This window comes from Astatotilapia calliptera, chromosome 3, assembly GCF_900246225.1.
Source record: "Astatotilapia calliptera chromosome 3, fAstCal1.2, whole genome shotgun sequence".
Classification (NCBI taxonomy): domain Eukaryota; kingdom Metazoa; phylum Chordata; class Actinopteri; order Cichliformes; family Cichlidae; genus Astatotilapia; species Astatotilapia calliptera.
This window is the reverse complement of record NC_039304.1, coordinates 25,265,129-25,279,677: the sequence shown is the minus strand read 5'-3', so window position 1 is coordinate 25,279,677 and position 14,549 is coordinate 25,265,129. Positions and strand designations below refer to the sequence as shown.

Here is a 14,549-nt window from a genome sequence, read left to right as displayed (position 1 = left end):
AATTAATTATTTAATGGTGTATTTAATTAATTCATTATGGCAGTCCTGGCGTTCCATATTTATGTAACTCACTCCACTGAATTCTGAAAGAATTACAATTTTTGGGGGCTTAGCTGCAGTGAATGACAAATGGGAAACGACTTGGTTGCTAGCTGCCTGCTATTTTTCACTTTCACTGATTTACATCACAGAACCTCCACTTAAAATGAGATTAGGATGAGACTAATTAGATTAATTGGCAAGAGGTCGGTAACATGATAGGGTATAAAAAGAGTTTCTCAGAGCCACAGATGGGTAGAGGATCATGGTAAAAAATACTGGCGGCTGCCAGTAATACTCCTGCCTTCTGGTAGATGCAGGTGTGGTATTCCTAGGTGACTTCCTTCTTTCTTCACAAGACTTTCAGAAAACTTGACCTCTGAAGTTGACCTTCAGGCCGAGGTCTCTGAAATTAAATTGTCAGAGATTTTTAATAGCTGCACCTATTGCATGAATTTAAAAATCCCATATTACTTAATCCTCAAGTTCTCACATTTGCAAACTTGGGTGTCCATGCCACCTGCCCGCCCTGCGGGGCGACGATAAAACCTCATCAGCCCTTTATGACTGAGCCTTGGTCTCTTTGGTTTGGTCATTTTTTTTCCAAGGACAAACATATTTGTACCTTGAGTTTTTCCACCTTATTGTACATTCCCTTATGTCAGTCCGAAAACAAACTGGTATAAAAATCCACCAAACAACTATAGAGACCACAACAGGCTGTAAGCATGCTTATTTCTCCTCTAACGCAGGGCATCTTAACACTGGAGTCAATGAGGATCAATGCCTACAGGAATTGCAGTTTAAGCATTTAAACATTGCCACCTGATGCTGACTGAATGAACGAATGCCGTGTGGACAGACGTTTTTGCTAATGAAATAAATATCTTCTTTCTCTTTTCTATTGTAAAGATAACTGTGAGCAAACGCTGGTAATACTGAAGAAGAGTGCAGACAATGACTTTCAAAGCTTTTACTTTTTGTGGTGTGTCCTACTATAAATCCATTTCCATCACACTGAAACTATGATAATTATTAGTCTGTTTTATACTTTCCGACATGGATCACTGTGACGTGACCTGATCTTGGTAGGATTTTACTATTCCCACAATATTGTGAGTGCCTTTTATTTGGTCGGTAACTCACCTCACCATAACTTACCAGAATGGATAACCGCTGTTTAAAATATAAGATTTCACTGAGGAAAAGGAAGGAAAGGAGGACTTCCTGTCACTCTACGGTTCACACTTTTATACCCCGGAGACGCCGAATGATCAAACTCAGATTTTGTTTTCCTTTTCGGATGTGTGGCTGTGTGCGGCGAAACGTCTGACATGGTTGCCGACGTGTCGTTTCCTGACCTCACCTCCTTACAATAATTCTCCCTTCGCTCAACTTTTCGCCTAAATTTCACCCTGCTGGACGATTTCTCCTGAGAGCTGTGGGCTGTCAGCACTGAGACCAAAGACCCGACTTCAGGCTTAACCACAAGGCTGCACACACACACGGGAACACGAACATACAAACATAAAGGCACATATAGAGAGGAAGATGCAGAAAAAGGAAAAAAAATACCACATGTATCAAGAGCCAGACTCGAGCAGGGGTCATAGACATATTGTGCATATTCACACACACATACAAAAGGACGTTAAAAAGCCACAGAGAGGACACAAAGAGAGAAGATGACATACTTTCATCCCACACAGAGACGTATAGAAACAAGAGCAGACACATGAAACTGCACTTTAAAAGAGCCGTGGAGAGACCAAAGGGCCTCAGATGAGCCAGGGTTCAGTGCAACACAAACACACACCTGTTTACGCTCCACACCCTCACAAACAGGCACACCTGTGCATCCAACCCAAACACATACACATGACATGCACACCTTTGATGGTGCTGATGACCTGGTCCAGGTGTTTGGTGTCGTTGCGGTCTGGTCTACAGCTCGGACTGATCTCCAGCGAGTAGTCTGGTCCGTATTCTGTAAAAAACTAAACACACACACATACACACACAGATCACATCGTAAGGTTTTGCATTTTCCGATTTTGAAATAATACTTCATTTTTCTTATTCACAGTCATGTGTTCATCACATTTGCCCAGAGTCACTGCAGCAGAGTGCCAAAATACACTCTGTCTTCTTTGTCTTTGTTTTTTTCCTCTTTTTTTGGAGAATGCAGCTGCTTTCCTGGAAAGTTTCGGGGTCTGTTTGGACTTTGAAGAACTGAACTGACTGGTGACGAATATTTACACAGGCTTTCAGGGATCTTTTTTTTAAACATAACAGTGAAATCAATTCAAAACAGTGGTTAAAAAAGGACACACTTCCTTCCAGTTTTTGACCATCATTTCTGTTTTTCTCAACCATATCAAGATATCTCTTTCCATTCTTTCTGGCTTTGTTCCTGTAAAGCCAGCCACACAGTTCTGGGTTTGAAACTCAGGCCACGGCTGGACACTTATGAGGAGCTTGCATAACTTGCTTCCACAAATTTACTCCAACAGCTTACAGATTAACTCAGCAGTTTAGTGTTGGGGGCAGGGGCAAATTCACTTCTAACGCTCACATGCTACATTTTCAGGAATTTACAAATCCTGTACCAGGAGACCAAAATGCAGGAAAGTTCATTTGAAAGGCTTCTAGTTTCTTAATAGAAAAGCGCAAAGCCTAAATAGTATTTAAGTTTTGCAAAATTATTATTGCTCTGGGTTTCTGTCTGACTGCAGCTGTTACAAGTTAGCAAAGACCCATTATCAAGTCTTGAGTGAAGGTCTGTGTCACCACCTAGAGGTCTTGAAACTGGATGAGGCAAGTGAGGGGTGGACCTGACTGTGAAGCTTACTGGCCAAAAAAACCAACAAAAAACAAAAGAAACTTGTGATTGACAAGTCATTAGCCAATATCTTGGAGAATCCTCCTACGTGACTCTTAGAATGACCATAATAAGTAAAACATGCACTGTATTTTCCACATTATAAGGCACACTTAAAATCCTTAACAGTGCGTCTTATAATCCACTGCGCCTTATGTATGAATTCTAGTTGTGCTTACTGACCTCGAACTGATTTGGTACACGGCGCTCAAAAATCTATGGAAAATGTTTTAGCACCACTTTGGTAAGCTACCGAGCCGCACCGCTTGGTGGATTGTCGGAGCCTTACAGCTACCATAATCAGGAGCCTCGTGGAATAATCTGGGTCCAAAACTCCGTTGGCTTCAGGTCCCAAAGTCAAACGAACACTGCAGCATCACTGAGAGTTAAAAACTGTCTAAATTCTTTCATCTTTAATAAAATGATCAGCGTTGCTGCTTTATCGGGTGTAAAAATTAAGTTTAACATCCAGGCATTCATGAAAACAGAATGTATAAAATTCAACGGAGTTAGAAGTTAGCAGGAAGTTAGCTCGCTAGTTTCCACCTAAACATGATATATCATGTTCTTACTGAGAGATTTCTGAAACAATTAAAACATACAGCTCTGCTATCATTCCCAACATAAATGAAGAGAGAAAACTAAACAGCAGTTAGTCATTAATATACTGCAACAACATGGGAACAGAGCAGCGGCGAGAGAATTCAACATTAATGAATCAATGGTACGGAAGTGGAGGAAGCAAGGAGAATGAGTTGAGTAAAGTTTGACTTATCTGACTGTTTTGTTTTGCTTAATGCGCCTTATAATACGGTGCCTTATGGTCCGAACAATATGGTATTTAATACTCTATTCAGTTTGATCTGAAATTTGGAATTTCGGCCATGAAGTCATCAGGAAAGTGTTCACTGTGGTCAAAGAGCAAGGAAGCATAACGTGGTTCCATCCATCACTGCATATGAAAGAGGAAGCTCAAAGATTAGTACTTCCCCATGAAGAAGGGCCAATGAGTCTGGGGATATTTTTAATGATGTTAGTTAAAAGGTCTATACGGCACTTATTTCATGACACTCCATCCAATTGCCCATTGAGCACCAAAAGCCAGTAGGATTCAATTCTTTAGACACTGTGCAAAATTTCATGGTAATCCGTCCAGTATTTGTTGAGATATTTCCATCTGGACCAAAGCAGTGCACTGATTAACAGACTGATCCCTCAAGCAAAGAAACACATTTTTCAGATAGACACATGTTGTTTATATTCTCGGATTCTTTTTTCCCTCCTGTGTTGTCTGGGAGCTGGATCAACACAAACAAAAAAATATACGAGATTCTGAAGCCTGTACAGAAGGAAAATGTAATGCATAACACAGAAGAGGAACCACAAATCAGTCAAGCCTCTGCTAAGACAGCCTGGGCTTTGCCAACTTGAATAAAAAAAAACAAAAAAAACAACTCAGAGTATTTCAGCAAATACCAAAGGCTCCTGGCATTTCAGGCAGAACCGGGTGTCAGCCAATTGAAAAAAAGAAACAGGTGGAAACCCAGAGAGTGGGTTCAACCAGAAGTTAAAACCAGAGCACGTCAGTTTGGGGCCATGACTCAGTGCCATGAGAGCTAAGCAAACTCTGAGGCCAGGTCTGACCACAAGTGCGTCAGTCCGTTTGCAGTGACTGTTGTGAAAGCCTTGGACTCTGAGGACTCAGCAGAAACACGCTGAGCGAGCCAAGCTGAGGTCTAATGCAGAGGAGTGGGACATGTAGCAAAACGATGGAGATTAAGTGAAGATGGGGGTTAAAATGGTAAGAAAAGATTATTAAGTTAATAAGATATCAGGAAACAGTGAATTGGGGCTTAGATTTGTTTGATCAACAGTCAAAAACCTTGTAGTATCATAGAGCCTCAATTTGTCAGATAATCACGTAAAAGAAAAGAAAAACAGGGTTGAGTGATCCTGTTCAAGGACTCAAGTACTGCAGCTTTTGGCACTTCGGCGTTGAACTGACGCACAAAGGTTTGCTGCTCAGCCTGTCCGGGGTGTAACGCGTCTATCCTGACAGCTTGGATGGGCAAAGGCTCAGGCGCTCTGCAAAAGCGTCCGAGTACTCAAGTAAAATCAAACCAACCAACAACTGTAATAGTCTTCGGTGCAGGGATGCTAGGTTCAGCGTGGCTCACCAATCTGCCTGTGAGACCATTTAATGATTTGATTTAATGAGTTTCTGCAGTTTTACAGATACATATCTGAAAAAAGACAAAATAGACTAGATTAAAAGGACAATAAAATGAAATTGTCTTAGTTTTATCAGTGTGGAAATAGGAACGTTTCCTGAAATGCAACAAAGCTGGTCCCCTTAGAAATCTTCAAAGTTCAGTTTTGACTTTTTAAGAGTTTGAAATGTCCATTCTGAACTTGCTAAACCTCACTTCTGACTAGGGGTGGGTTTTGATAATCTATTTATTCTGGCTTGGATAACGTGATATCGATTCATTAAAATCCTGAATCGATTAATTTTTAATATTAATTTATTTTGCCCGAAACGCCAGAATCTCAGGTTAAACCTCACCAAATTTCAACAACCACCAAACAGCTATAACAGTAAATGAGAGCAGGTACACAGATTCTGCACAAAGATGTAAACACAAAGCGCGGACCCGCCGACGGATCAGAATCAGTGAGATGTCGCCTTTCTCATCCAAAGGCATGGACACGGTCGGGGCTGAAAGCCGACAGCTCGCTGATTCTGATGTTTCGGCGGGTCCGTGCTTTGTGTTTACGCCCTTTTTGCGGTGATTCTAAAGTTGTTAGTTTGACAGTGGGAAGGGAGTTTTTCCTTCCCACTGTCGCCAAAGTGCTTGCTCATAGGGGGTCATATGATTGTTGGGTTTTTCTCTGTATCTATGAAGCGCCTTGAGGCGACTTTTGTTGTGATTTGGCGCTATATAAATAAAATTGAATTGAATTGAATCTCTCTCCAAACAAAATTGACTGAACCAGCAGCAAAAGAAGAGTCAAACTACACTTCACAAAAACATCATCATGAATTCACTTTTACTTTTGCTATTTTGTTTCCACCACGATAAAATCACACTTCATGCACAGCTCGCTGTCTCTGTCTCTCTCTCTCTCTCTGTACTTCAAGAACAGTTTCCCGTCTGAAAATCTGTTTTCTGCATTATTCGCTTGCTTGTTACGCACAAGTCTACCGTTGTTTACAGGCTGTCGGCCGCTGTTTTTTTCCCTTTTACTTACTTCCGAAAAGAAAACCTAATTTCTGCTGTTCAATACTGAACAAATGTAAACTTTTTAAAATGATGCAAAATGCAAAACGCTTAACCGTGTCTCTAATAAAACTGCTGTAACTTCAGAGGTAATGTTCATATGTTGATTAATGGTTTTCTTTCGTTTTTGATGTACTGCAGAACATTTTTATAAAATTCCAGGGCAGGAAAACCACCTTCATGTTTTTCTGTGTTTTATCTTCAGCTACTTTGACACAAAGGCATCTGCTGTGATGTCAAAGCAAATCAAATCACTTTTATTGTCACATCACATGTGCAGGTACATTGGTACAGCACATGTGAGTGAAATTCTTGTGTGCGAGCTTCACAAGCAACAGAGTTGTGCAAAATGATGTTCACATAAAGTCTTGCGAGTATCAGCTTCCTTTTTATAGATACAAAATATGTAAATGTACTGATCTGAATTATAATATTTCTGACTGTCTGAGGCAAAATTTCCCAGATTTAAATCGAATCAAATCGAATTGAATCGTGGATTGAATTGATTCGGGTCCTTGTGAATCGGAATCAAATCGATTCTAGAAATCAGTGACGATACCCAGCCCTACTTCTGACCACTACCGTCCATATTATAATAATTAAAAATCTTTAGTAGAGCAGGACAAGGTTGCTGGGGAGAAGGAGGTGTTGATGCCTACTACTGCCCTAGAGCCTTGAATGAGTTTTAGATGGACGGATAAACAAAGACAACACTAAAACAACGACTAAACCTAAAACTCAACTTCATTTCGCAGTCCCATGGTTACAGCTTTAGAAGGATTCAGTTTACATTTACATACAATGAGAAAAAGTAGAAAACTTTATAAGCAGACTGCAGTCAGTGAATATCTGGCTTCTTCTTTTGTTTGTTTTGGACTTCCTAAACCTTCATTATCAACTTTCTACTGTCACATTTGCTCCTTTGGCTTAAATTACCCCCCCGAAAAAAAAAAAAATGTCAGCTTGGCCCCCTCGAGTTGGCGTTCAGTTAGCATCCCCTAATGATTCCTGCGTTGATGTTGCAGTCACTTAGAAGTCTTGTTTTGAATGGAGCCTCTTTAGTGGCTTAGATGTACATTAGTAGACAAGACTTCACAAAGTCTGCTGGCAACAAACAAAACACACATACACGAACTGAGCCAATGTGCAGTAGGAGTATACTTTTGTTTATATGAAGACAAAGGCTACTCTGTCTTTGATTAATGGTCCTGTGTGAGTCAGATAGAGAGAATGCACTCCTGTGTATATGTGCTAGATTTATTAATGTGTCCCTATATGTGTGTTTTGTGTGATTATCCACGTATATTTGCTTGGGGCAGTTCATGCACACAGAGGTAAGGCCCTGTTTTAGTGTGTGTGTGTCTGTTTCCAATTACTTCAGATGAGTTTCTGTGTCTTACCTCCGGCCTCAACAGAGCCCAACGTGAGACACACACACACACACACACACACACACACACACACACACACACACACACACACACACACACACACACACACACTATTCCCATGAACCCAGTGCTCTGTCTCCTGCTGTCCAGCAAAACACACACACACACACAGACTCCCACTGACTGCTTGTTTGGCTTGGATGACCATAGAGAGAAGAGAAAGAGGGGAAGTGAGGAAAGTGAAGCCCATCCTGACACACTTCTTCAACATTGTCTTCATAGTAGAGGCAAATAAAATGATAGCCAGCAATTCTGTGCTGTTTTTGTGTGTGTGTTTGTAAGAGAAAACGCCACATGACAACAGATAGAGGCACAGCTACGTCACCTGGCCAAGGTCAGGAGACAGAAAATACCCGGTGACTGGCTCCAGTGTCTCCGGCAGAGACGCCCAGGGAGATAAATAGGGAAAGGTCTCTGCCTATTTACCATGGTCCTATACATGGAAACTTCTGTCCATCACTCACTGAGCCTGTTTGTACTGTGAAGGGAACGCTGTGTGTTCTCATCAGAATGTCTTTATAACCCCCCCCCCCCCCCCCCCAAAACAAATAATGTAAGGTTTTAGAACTATTCATTAAGTTAAAATGCTTAATCCTCGTTTAGTTTCATTTTCAGCTCCTGCAACAAAGCTCTGTTCTTTTAAAGTGCACTAAATTTAACAGCTTGTGTCTATGGATTAGTCTGTTAATAATATTTGGAGCTGTAACTATGTAACACTGCTCAAAAAAAGGAAACACTTGTTTTACGACCAAGTGTAACACAATGGGCCAGGTCACAACAGCTCATTAGCTGCAACCCAACATGGCTCTCTGGCACTAGAGCTCACCTTTCTCTGGCCTTAAGCATTCTTAATTGCTGATGGGAGTCAGCTGTACAAAAAAGGTAGCATCTAAGGCAGGAGATATGGCAAGACACACACACACACACACACACACAAGGTCAATTTCAGGGGGAGACCGTGCTAGGGCTGTACCACATGATAATCAGTGCACCAGTTAGGAATCAGAAACTAGTTTGAGTCCATTTCAGCTGCTTTGGTGCAAATCAAAGTGACAACATGTACAATGAAAACATGACAACAGGCAAACACATAAAGGGAAGTCTTTCTTCTGGCGTCTCCATATTTTAGCTTTTTATTTGGGTCCTTATCAATGCTGGATGTCCCAAAATAAAGGAGCACTGGGAAGCAAAACCGCGACATATTTGGAATATTGAAGAAAATGATCCAAATCGGCATCTAAAGTTGAGGTTTAATACCTGTTCCATGCACACTGAAAACGTTCACCAGCTTCAACTCCCACCTTACAGAGATATATCAGGAAAGGACCAAAGCTACACTGGCTTTTTTTTTTTTTTTTTTTAAAGGTGCATACCAATCAGGTGCTTATTCATCAACAATGAACATCACACAAAACGCAAAAGATTGCCGGCCACAGCAGCCATGTGCTGTTAGCAGTTGCAGCTTCAGTGAAGTTGACCAGTTGACCAGCAAAATATGAGTTGACCAGTCAACTCATATTTTGCCAAGACAAAGCTGCCAAACCAGAAACCCCAATTCACTCTCCCTATGACAGATGGATGGGTAGATGTAAATATAACAACGCTGTAATGTGTATCACTCAACACTGGCGAAACAATTCACTCCACCACCATTTCGAACCTCCAATCGTAGATTTTTTCACCTTTTGAGTGCAGGAACATGAATGGGAACACAAATCAATCCAAGTGCTTTCTATCTAACATTCATACTCGCCAATAAAGACATGGAAAGAAACTTGGGTTCCAGTATCGTGCCCGAGCATACTTTGCCAAGCAGACAGAAGCAGTAGATGACCTAGCTTTACCTTCTGAGCCTCAGCCATTCCCAGTAATAAATTTCATTAATATTAGCATATAACTCTGCAAAGATTAAGTAAATTTTAAAACATTGCAACATCTTCTAAAGTATCTTTTAAAAGTAAAAGCTGGTCTAATTGATTTCATCCCTCCTCCTTTAAAAGGTGCTCAGGACTCCTGGGGACTCCATCGGCCTGAACAGCTAAACAGCTTTAATAATCATAAACTTCTTTTTTAAATTAATTATTTTTTTATACGTACATTACCTCAGCGACGTTACAATTAAATTAATTTGCAACTGGCAAAACTAAACATGCCATCATCCATATTTTCCTGCCAACAAGGAAACGCACCAATCAACAAAATATCCTCCATATGTGCGTGTGTTTATCTTTACACTGTCTATAAATTACTAATCTGTAAATCTGTGCCGCTCTGAGTAAATAAGAGGACCTTCACTAACCCCTGCCCCCAATCAGAGCATTATAATAAACTCTGTTATGGCTCATACGTGTGACCAGTTCACATCAAGGTGACGGTTCCTACATCTGAACATGCAAACAACAAACTGGCTGCAAAAAACCCAAAAACAAAACCCAAAGAAACGCTGTTTACAGCGCTGTTTGACGAAAGCACGAGAAAACATCAGTTCATATTTGTGTTTGTGCAACGAGTACATGCCCTGTGAGAAAGCTGGAGTGTGTGACAGTACGCACCAGGCTATGTGTGTATGTGTGTGCACGTGTGCGCATGTGTGTGTGTGAGAGTGAAAGAGAGTGAGTGAGAGAGAGTGAGGGAGGGTTGTTTGTTTTTACAGCGATCAGCAGGATCTCCAGCTATGAAGGACACTGAGCAGCGCAGCAGGGAGGAAAACATCTCCGAAAACAAATGGAGTCTGACTCATATCAAGCTGCTATCTAATAAATGTTTTCAACAAGGAAAAAAACAACAACAAAAAACCCCAAAAAACAGTGCAATGCCCCAATCACGGTCACATTGCGCACGTACTCCTCTCCCTCACTCTGCATCTGGACCCTCTCTCACCCTTCCCACTTTTTATCAGTCCATGTTTTTTTCCTTGGTTCATATGATAGTTTTCCTTTTAAGGAAACCTGCCCCGCAAATACCATTTGGACTTCAAAAAAGAAAGAAAGAAAAAAAAAAACACTTCTATTCTTGAACTGCTGCTGTAACAGTGTAATTGCTCCATTGTGGCAAGAATAAAGGATTATTTTATACTTTGAAGGGCTTTTATACTATGAACCCCTGGTATAGTTTCAGTGTATCACACATCAAATGTAAAACAGTGAAACTAATACACTGCAGAAAAATACCAGTGGATTACCGTGTGTTGCTGTGTGATACATATATTATACTGTAATACACTTCTATACACTAATATCTGGTAACACAATTGTTGCCTATCATACCTATACTGTTACTGTATATCAGTGACAGAGCTTCCTAAATGTTCTAATGTTAATTGTTTATTCTATGAATATTATGAGTTATATAAAATGCATTCACATTTATAAAATCTTCATCTGCTGCTTCTTAGAAAACAAATATTGTTTTCTTCAATAACAGCGGGGGGGAAACGGTAGAACTTTCTACAGCTTGGTAATAAATAGGTAATAGTAGGGGAACAGGGTAATAATTTGGTGATTTCGAAGTTATTACTATGCAATTACAAAAGTAATAATTATGTATTATTTAAGTAACATAATGTAGCAACAGTGGTTATAGCTGAGTAATATTAGCCTGAAACTTATGTAATAGCATAATAAGAGCCCCAAAACTGGGGGTAATAACATGGAAATAGAGCTCCGCAATAATAGTGTAATAAGGAAGAAAAATAATGCAATAATGATTGCATTATTGGTCAATAATTTTGACCGAGCTATAATAAAAAGTGCTACCAAAAAAGCACTTTAAAACTTAAGATATGTTTTGAGAGAATTGTGTATAACAGTAGGCAAGTAACGTTTTTTTGTAAAATATCTTTCTGTACCCCACCACCTGTTTAACTTTGCAGGATTAGTTGCCACGTATCTGCAAAACCTCAGCAGATGAACTGGTGACTCCGTAAAACTCTGATGAACTGATGCAAATTCCCTTCATAGTTTGTTGTGAAAATGCTCAGATCCTCCAGATGCCACAGATGATTGGAAATGAAAGGTGAGCTTATCAATGCCATTGGAGCACAGCTGGACGTGTGTGCTTCAACTTCACTTTTATAGAGACAGGAATAAAAGGAGAGTGCTTGGAGAAAAGTGAGTGAAATCATAGTTACTAGAGATTTCCTGTACTTTTTATTGATCATACTGTCTGTTTGGAGCAAATATTCTGTGTGGCTGCATCAATACAAAAGGTAGACTTTACCCATTGGTTTCTGAAGCCTTAAGATTAGGATTTTTATTGTTGCCACCTTGGCTGCAAAAACTGGATGGGATGAGGAAAAGTTGATCTGACTATAAAACTGCATGTTCACTGGTAAATTAACATATTAAGGATAATATTTGAAAGAAAAAAAGATATGACTATGATTTAGAAAACAATGTGAGCAGCTGAGCTGATAAGCTCATCAGCAAAGCGAAAGTGAAAGAAGCAGTTTTCCTTTAGACTTCTACAGGACCAGAAGTCTTTTTGCAACCACCGCTGTTGTCATTTGGTGGCCTGCTGTACACTTAGTGTAGAGAAAAGGTTTGCTGATAAGAAGCTGATGAAAATATTGGATGGATTTGATAGATTCTAGGATTAAAAATAAAACCATATTTCTGCTTTTACTATGGGTGGCATTCTTAGAAATCACGGCTAAAGTTCATGTCATGTTTGGTGTGAATGGACCATTACCCAAGATTCACTGCAAAACTTTAAAATGCCATTAGGGGCCTAGAATAAAAACAAACCCTATGATAAGAAAAAAAGAGAATTCACAAAGCTTTTACCAGACTGATGAATTCATGGTAGGATAAGCTTTTACAATAATGCTGTAATGTACAGTGATGTGGTTTTACGATCTCCTATAATGAACCCAAAAGAACTGAAAGCCTCCAAAATTCAAAACTGATGTCTTCTGGCCTATAAAACATCTCACCTGAGAGGAACATAAAGTATTCAGGATCAATTGTAGTCCAAGCAGCTTGAAATAAAGGTGAAGGGACTTCAAGTTTTTTTTAAAGATGTTTCACCTCTTATCCAAGAGCCTTCTTCAGATGAAAAACCAAAAGGTGGAGAGTCCCGGGTACTTGACCCGCTATTAACATGTGAGACATCAAGTCAAGTTGCTTTTGATGCAAGCTCCTTAGACTACTATGACCTGGATGACTGAGAACCTACACAGACAGGATCAGTGGTGATGCCATCTTCTGGGATGGAGTCATTTACTGTATGAACATGAGATGAAGACAATCACTCAACTACAACAGAGCCGTGGCTCCATAAAGGGTAGACAGAAAGGAAACAGTCTTTCAGTTCATTGCTCACCAATAATGTGTCGCAGGATCTCCAGCTGCAGCATTTTGAACTTAATCAATCATAATATTGTAATAATGAGCTTCTTCAGTCAGTCTTTGTAAACAGATACATATCCCTGTGCCCACACACGCTATTGCTTGGTGATATTTCCTGTGATTGAGCCTGTGAATCTGGGAGCCAGCACATCCCTGACGGCACCGAGGGGCAGGACAGGAAGTGGCTGCAGACAGGAAAAAGGGGAAGTAGGAAGTAAAGAGGAGGGACGCTTCCCCGCTGCCAATCTGGAACCAGAGATGTCCTCCCTTCCTGTGCGGCTTTGAGACGGACACACGTTTGTATCTACTTCTGTTCCTCTCACCAGAGAAGAATCTGATCGAAGCGGGTTGTTGGGCAATCCAAAGGAAAAAAAAATCTGGCTGACTTTTATCCGTTTGTATTCTCTGCTAGTAATTTAATACCCACGTGTTACCATTATCTGCACAGAGATGACGGGATAACTTGTTTCCAGACTTCTGTAGCTCTTAAGGAGCATGTTGCTTAGAAGGAGCAAAATGAACTTGAAGAAAAAAAAAACCCTTTCCAGTTGGTCTCAGTTTAGCAGCTTGCTGCCCAGACAAATAAAATATCCTTTAAATAATATAAATATGCTTATTTGACCAGTAGGGTCAAAAGAGAGAGAGGGAGAGAGAAAAGGCCTTGCTTTTGGACTGCAGATCTGGTTTAGCCTTCTAAAAACATACAATAATTCTTTGGCCAGTTTTCAACTTCCTTCAGCACAATGATGACATTTTTCTACACAGAAATATTGAACGAGTTAAAAGTCAAGGTTTTCCTTCAAAATACCGATGTAATAATAATAATAATGGATTGGATTTATATAGCGCTTTTCAAGGCACCCAAAGCGCTTTACAATACCACTATTCATTCACTCTCACATTCACACACTGGTGGAGGCAAGCTACAGTTGTAGCCACAGCTGCCCTGGGGCAGACTGACAGAAGCGAGGCTGCCATATTGCGCCATCGGCCCCTCTGGCCAACACCAGTAGGCAAGTAGGGTAAAGTGTCTGGCCCAAGGACACAACGACCAGGACAGAGAGCCCGGGGATCGAACCGGCGACCTTCCGGTTACAGATACGCTTCCCAACCCCCTGAGCCACAGTCGCAGTAAGGCAGTGTAAGGCAGTGCACCCTCCCACACTGGGTGCTGATCCAGCCAAGCCCAGTTGTTGTTACACTATGAGCTTAATGGGAGCATGGCAGAGACAGGAAAAAGAGATGAGCAACGGAGACGTGAAGGTACAGCGTGTGACAAAGGATATGAGCTGGATTCACATCAACAACCTTGCGAGGACATGGCATACGTGTTTGCCCACTGACTCAGCAGTTTGGAAGTTACTAAGAACAGAAATAAAGGTGGTGGTGGCAGGGTGGGGGGTCTCTTCTCTGTTTCTGTCCTTGAATGGTACACACTGAGTTTTTAGAGAACGATCTGATCCAAATCTGTGCAACTTCATGTTGTTGTCACCGTCACCAAAACTAGTCTCAAATCAATAGCAGCACTGGAGCAGTACACTCCTCTATG

General features: G+C 40.7%; 1 protein-coding gene across 1 annotated transcript in view; it reads right to left on the bottom strand.

The window, feature by feature from the left end:
- Positions 1–14,549, bottom strand: part of hdac8 (histone deacetylase 8) — a 41,131-nt gene that overhangs the window by 9,831 nt on the left and 16,751 nt on the right. Inside the window, exon 11 of the mRNA XM_026162561.1 lies at positions 1,931–2,036. Within this exon, the coding sequence (XP_026018346.1) occupies positions 1,931–2,036 (106 nt within the window). The remainder of the gene's footprint in view (positions 1–1,930; positions 2,037–14,549) is intronic.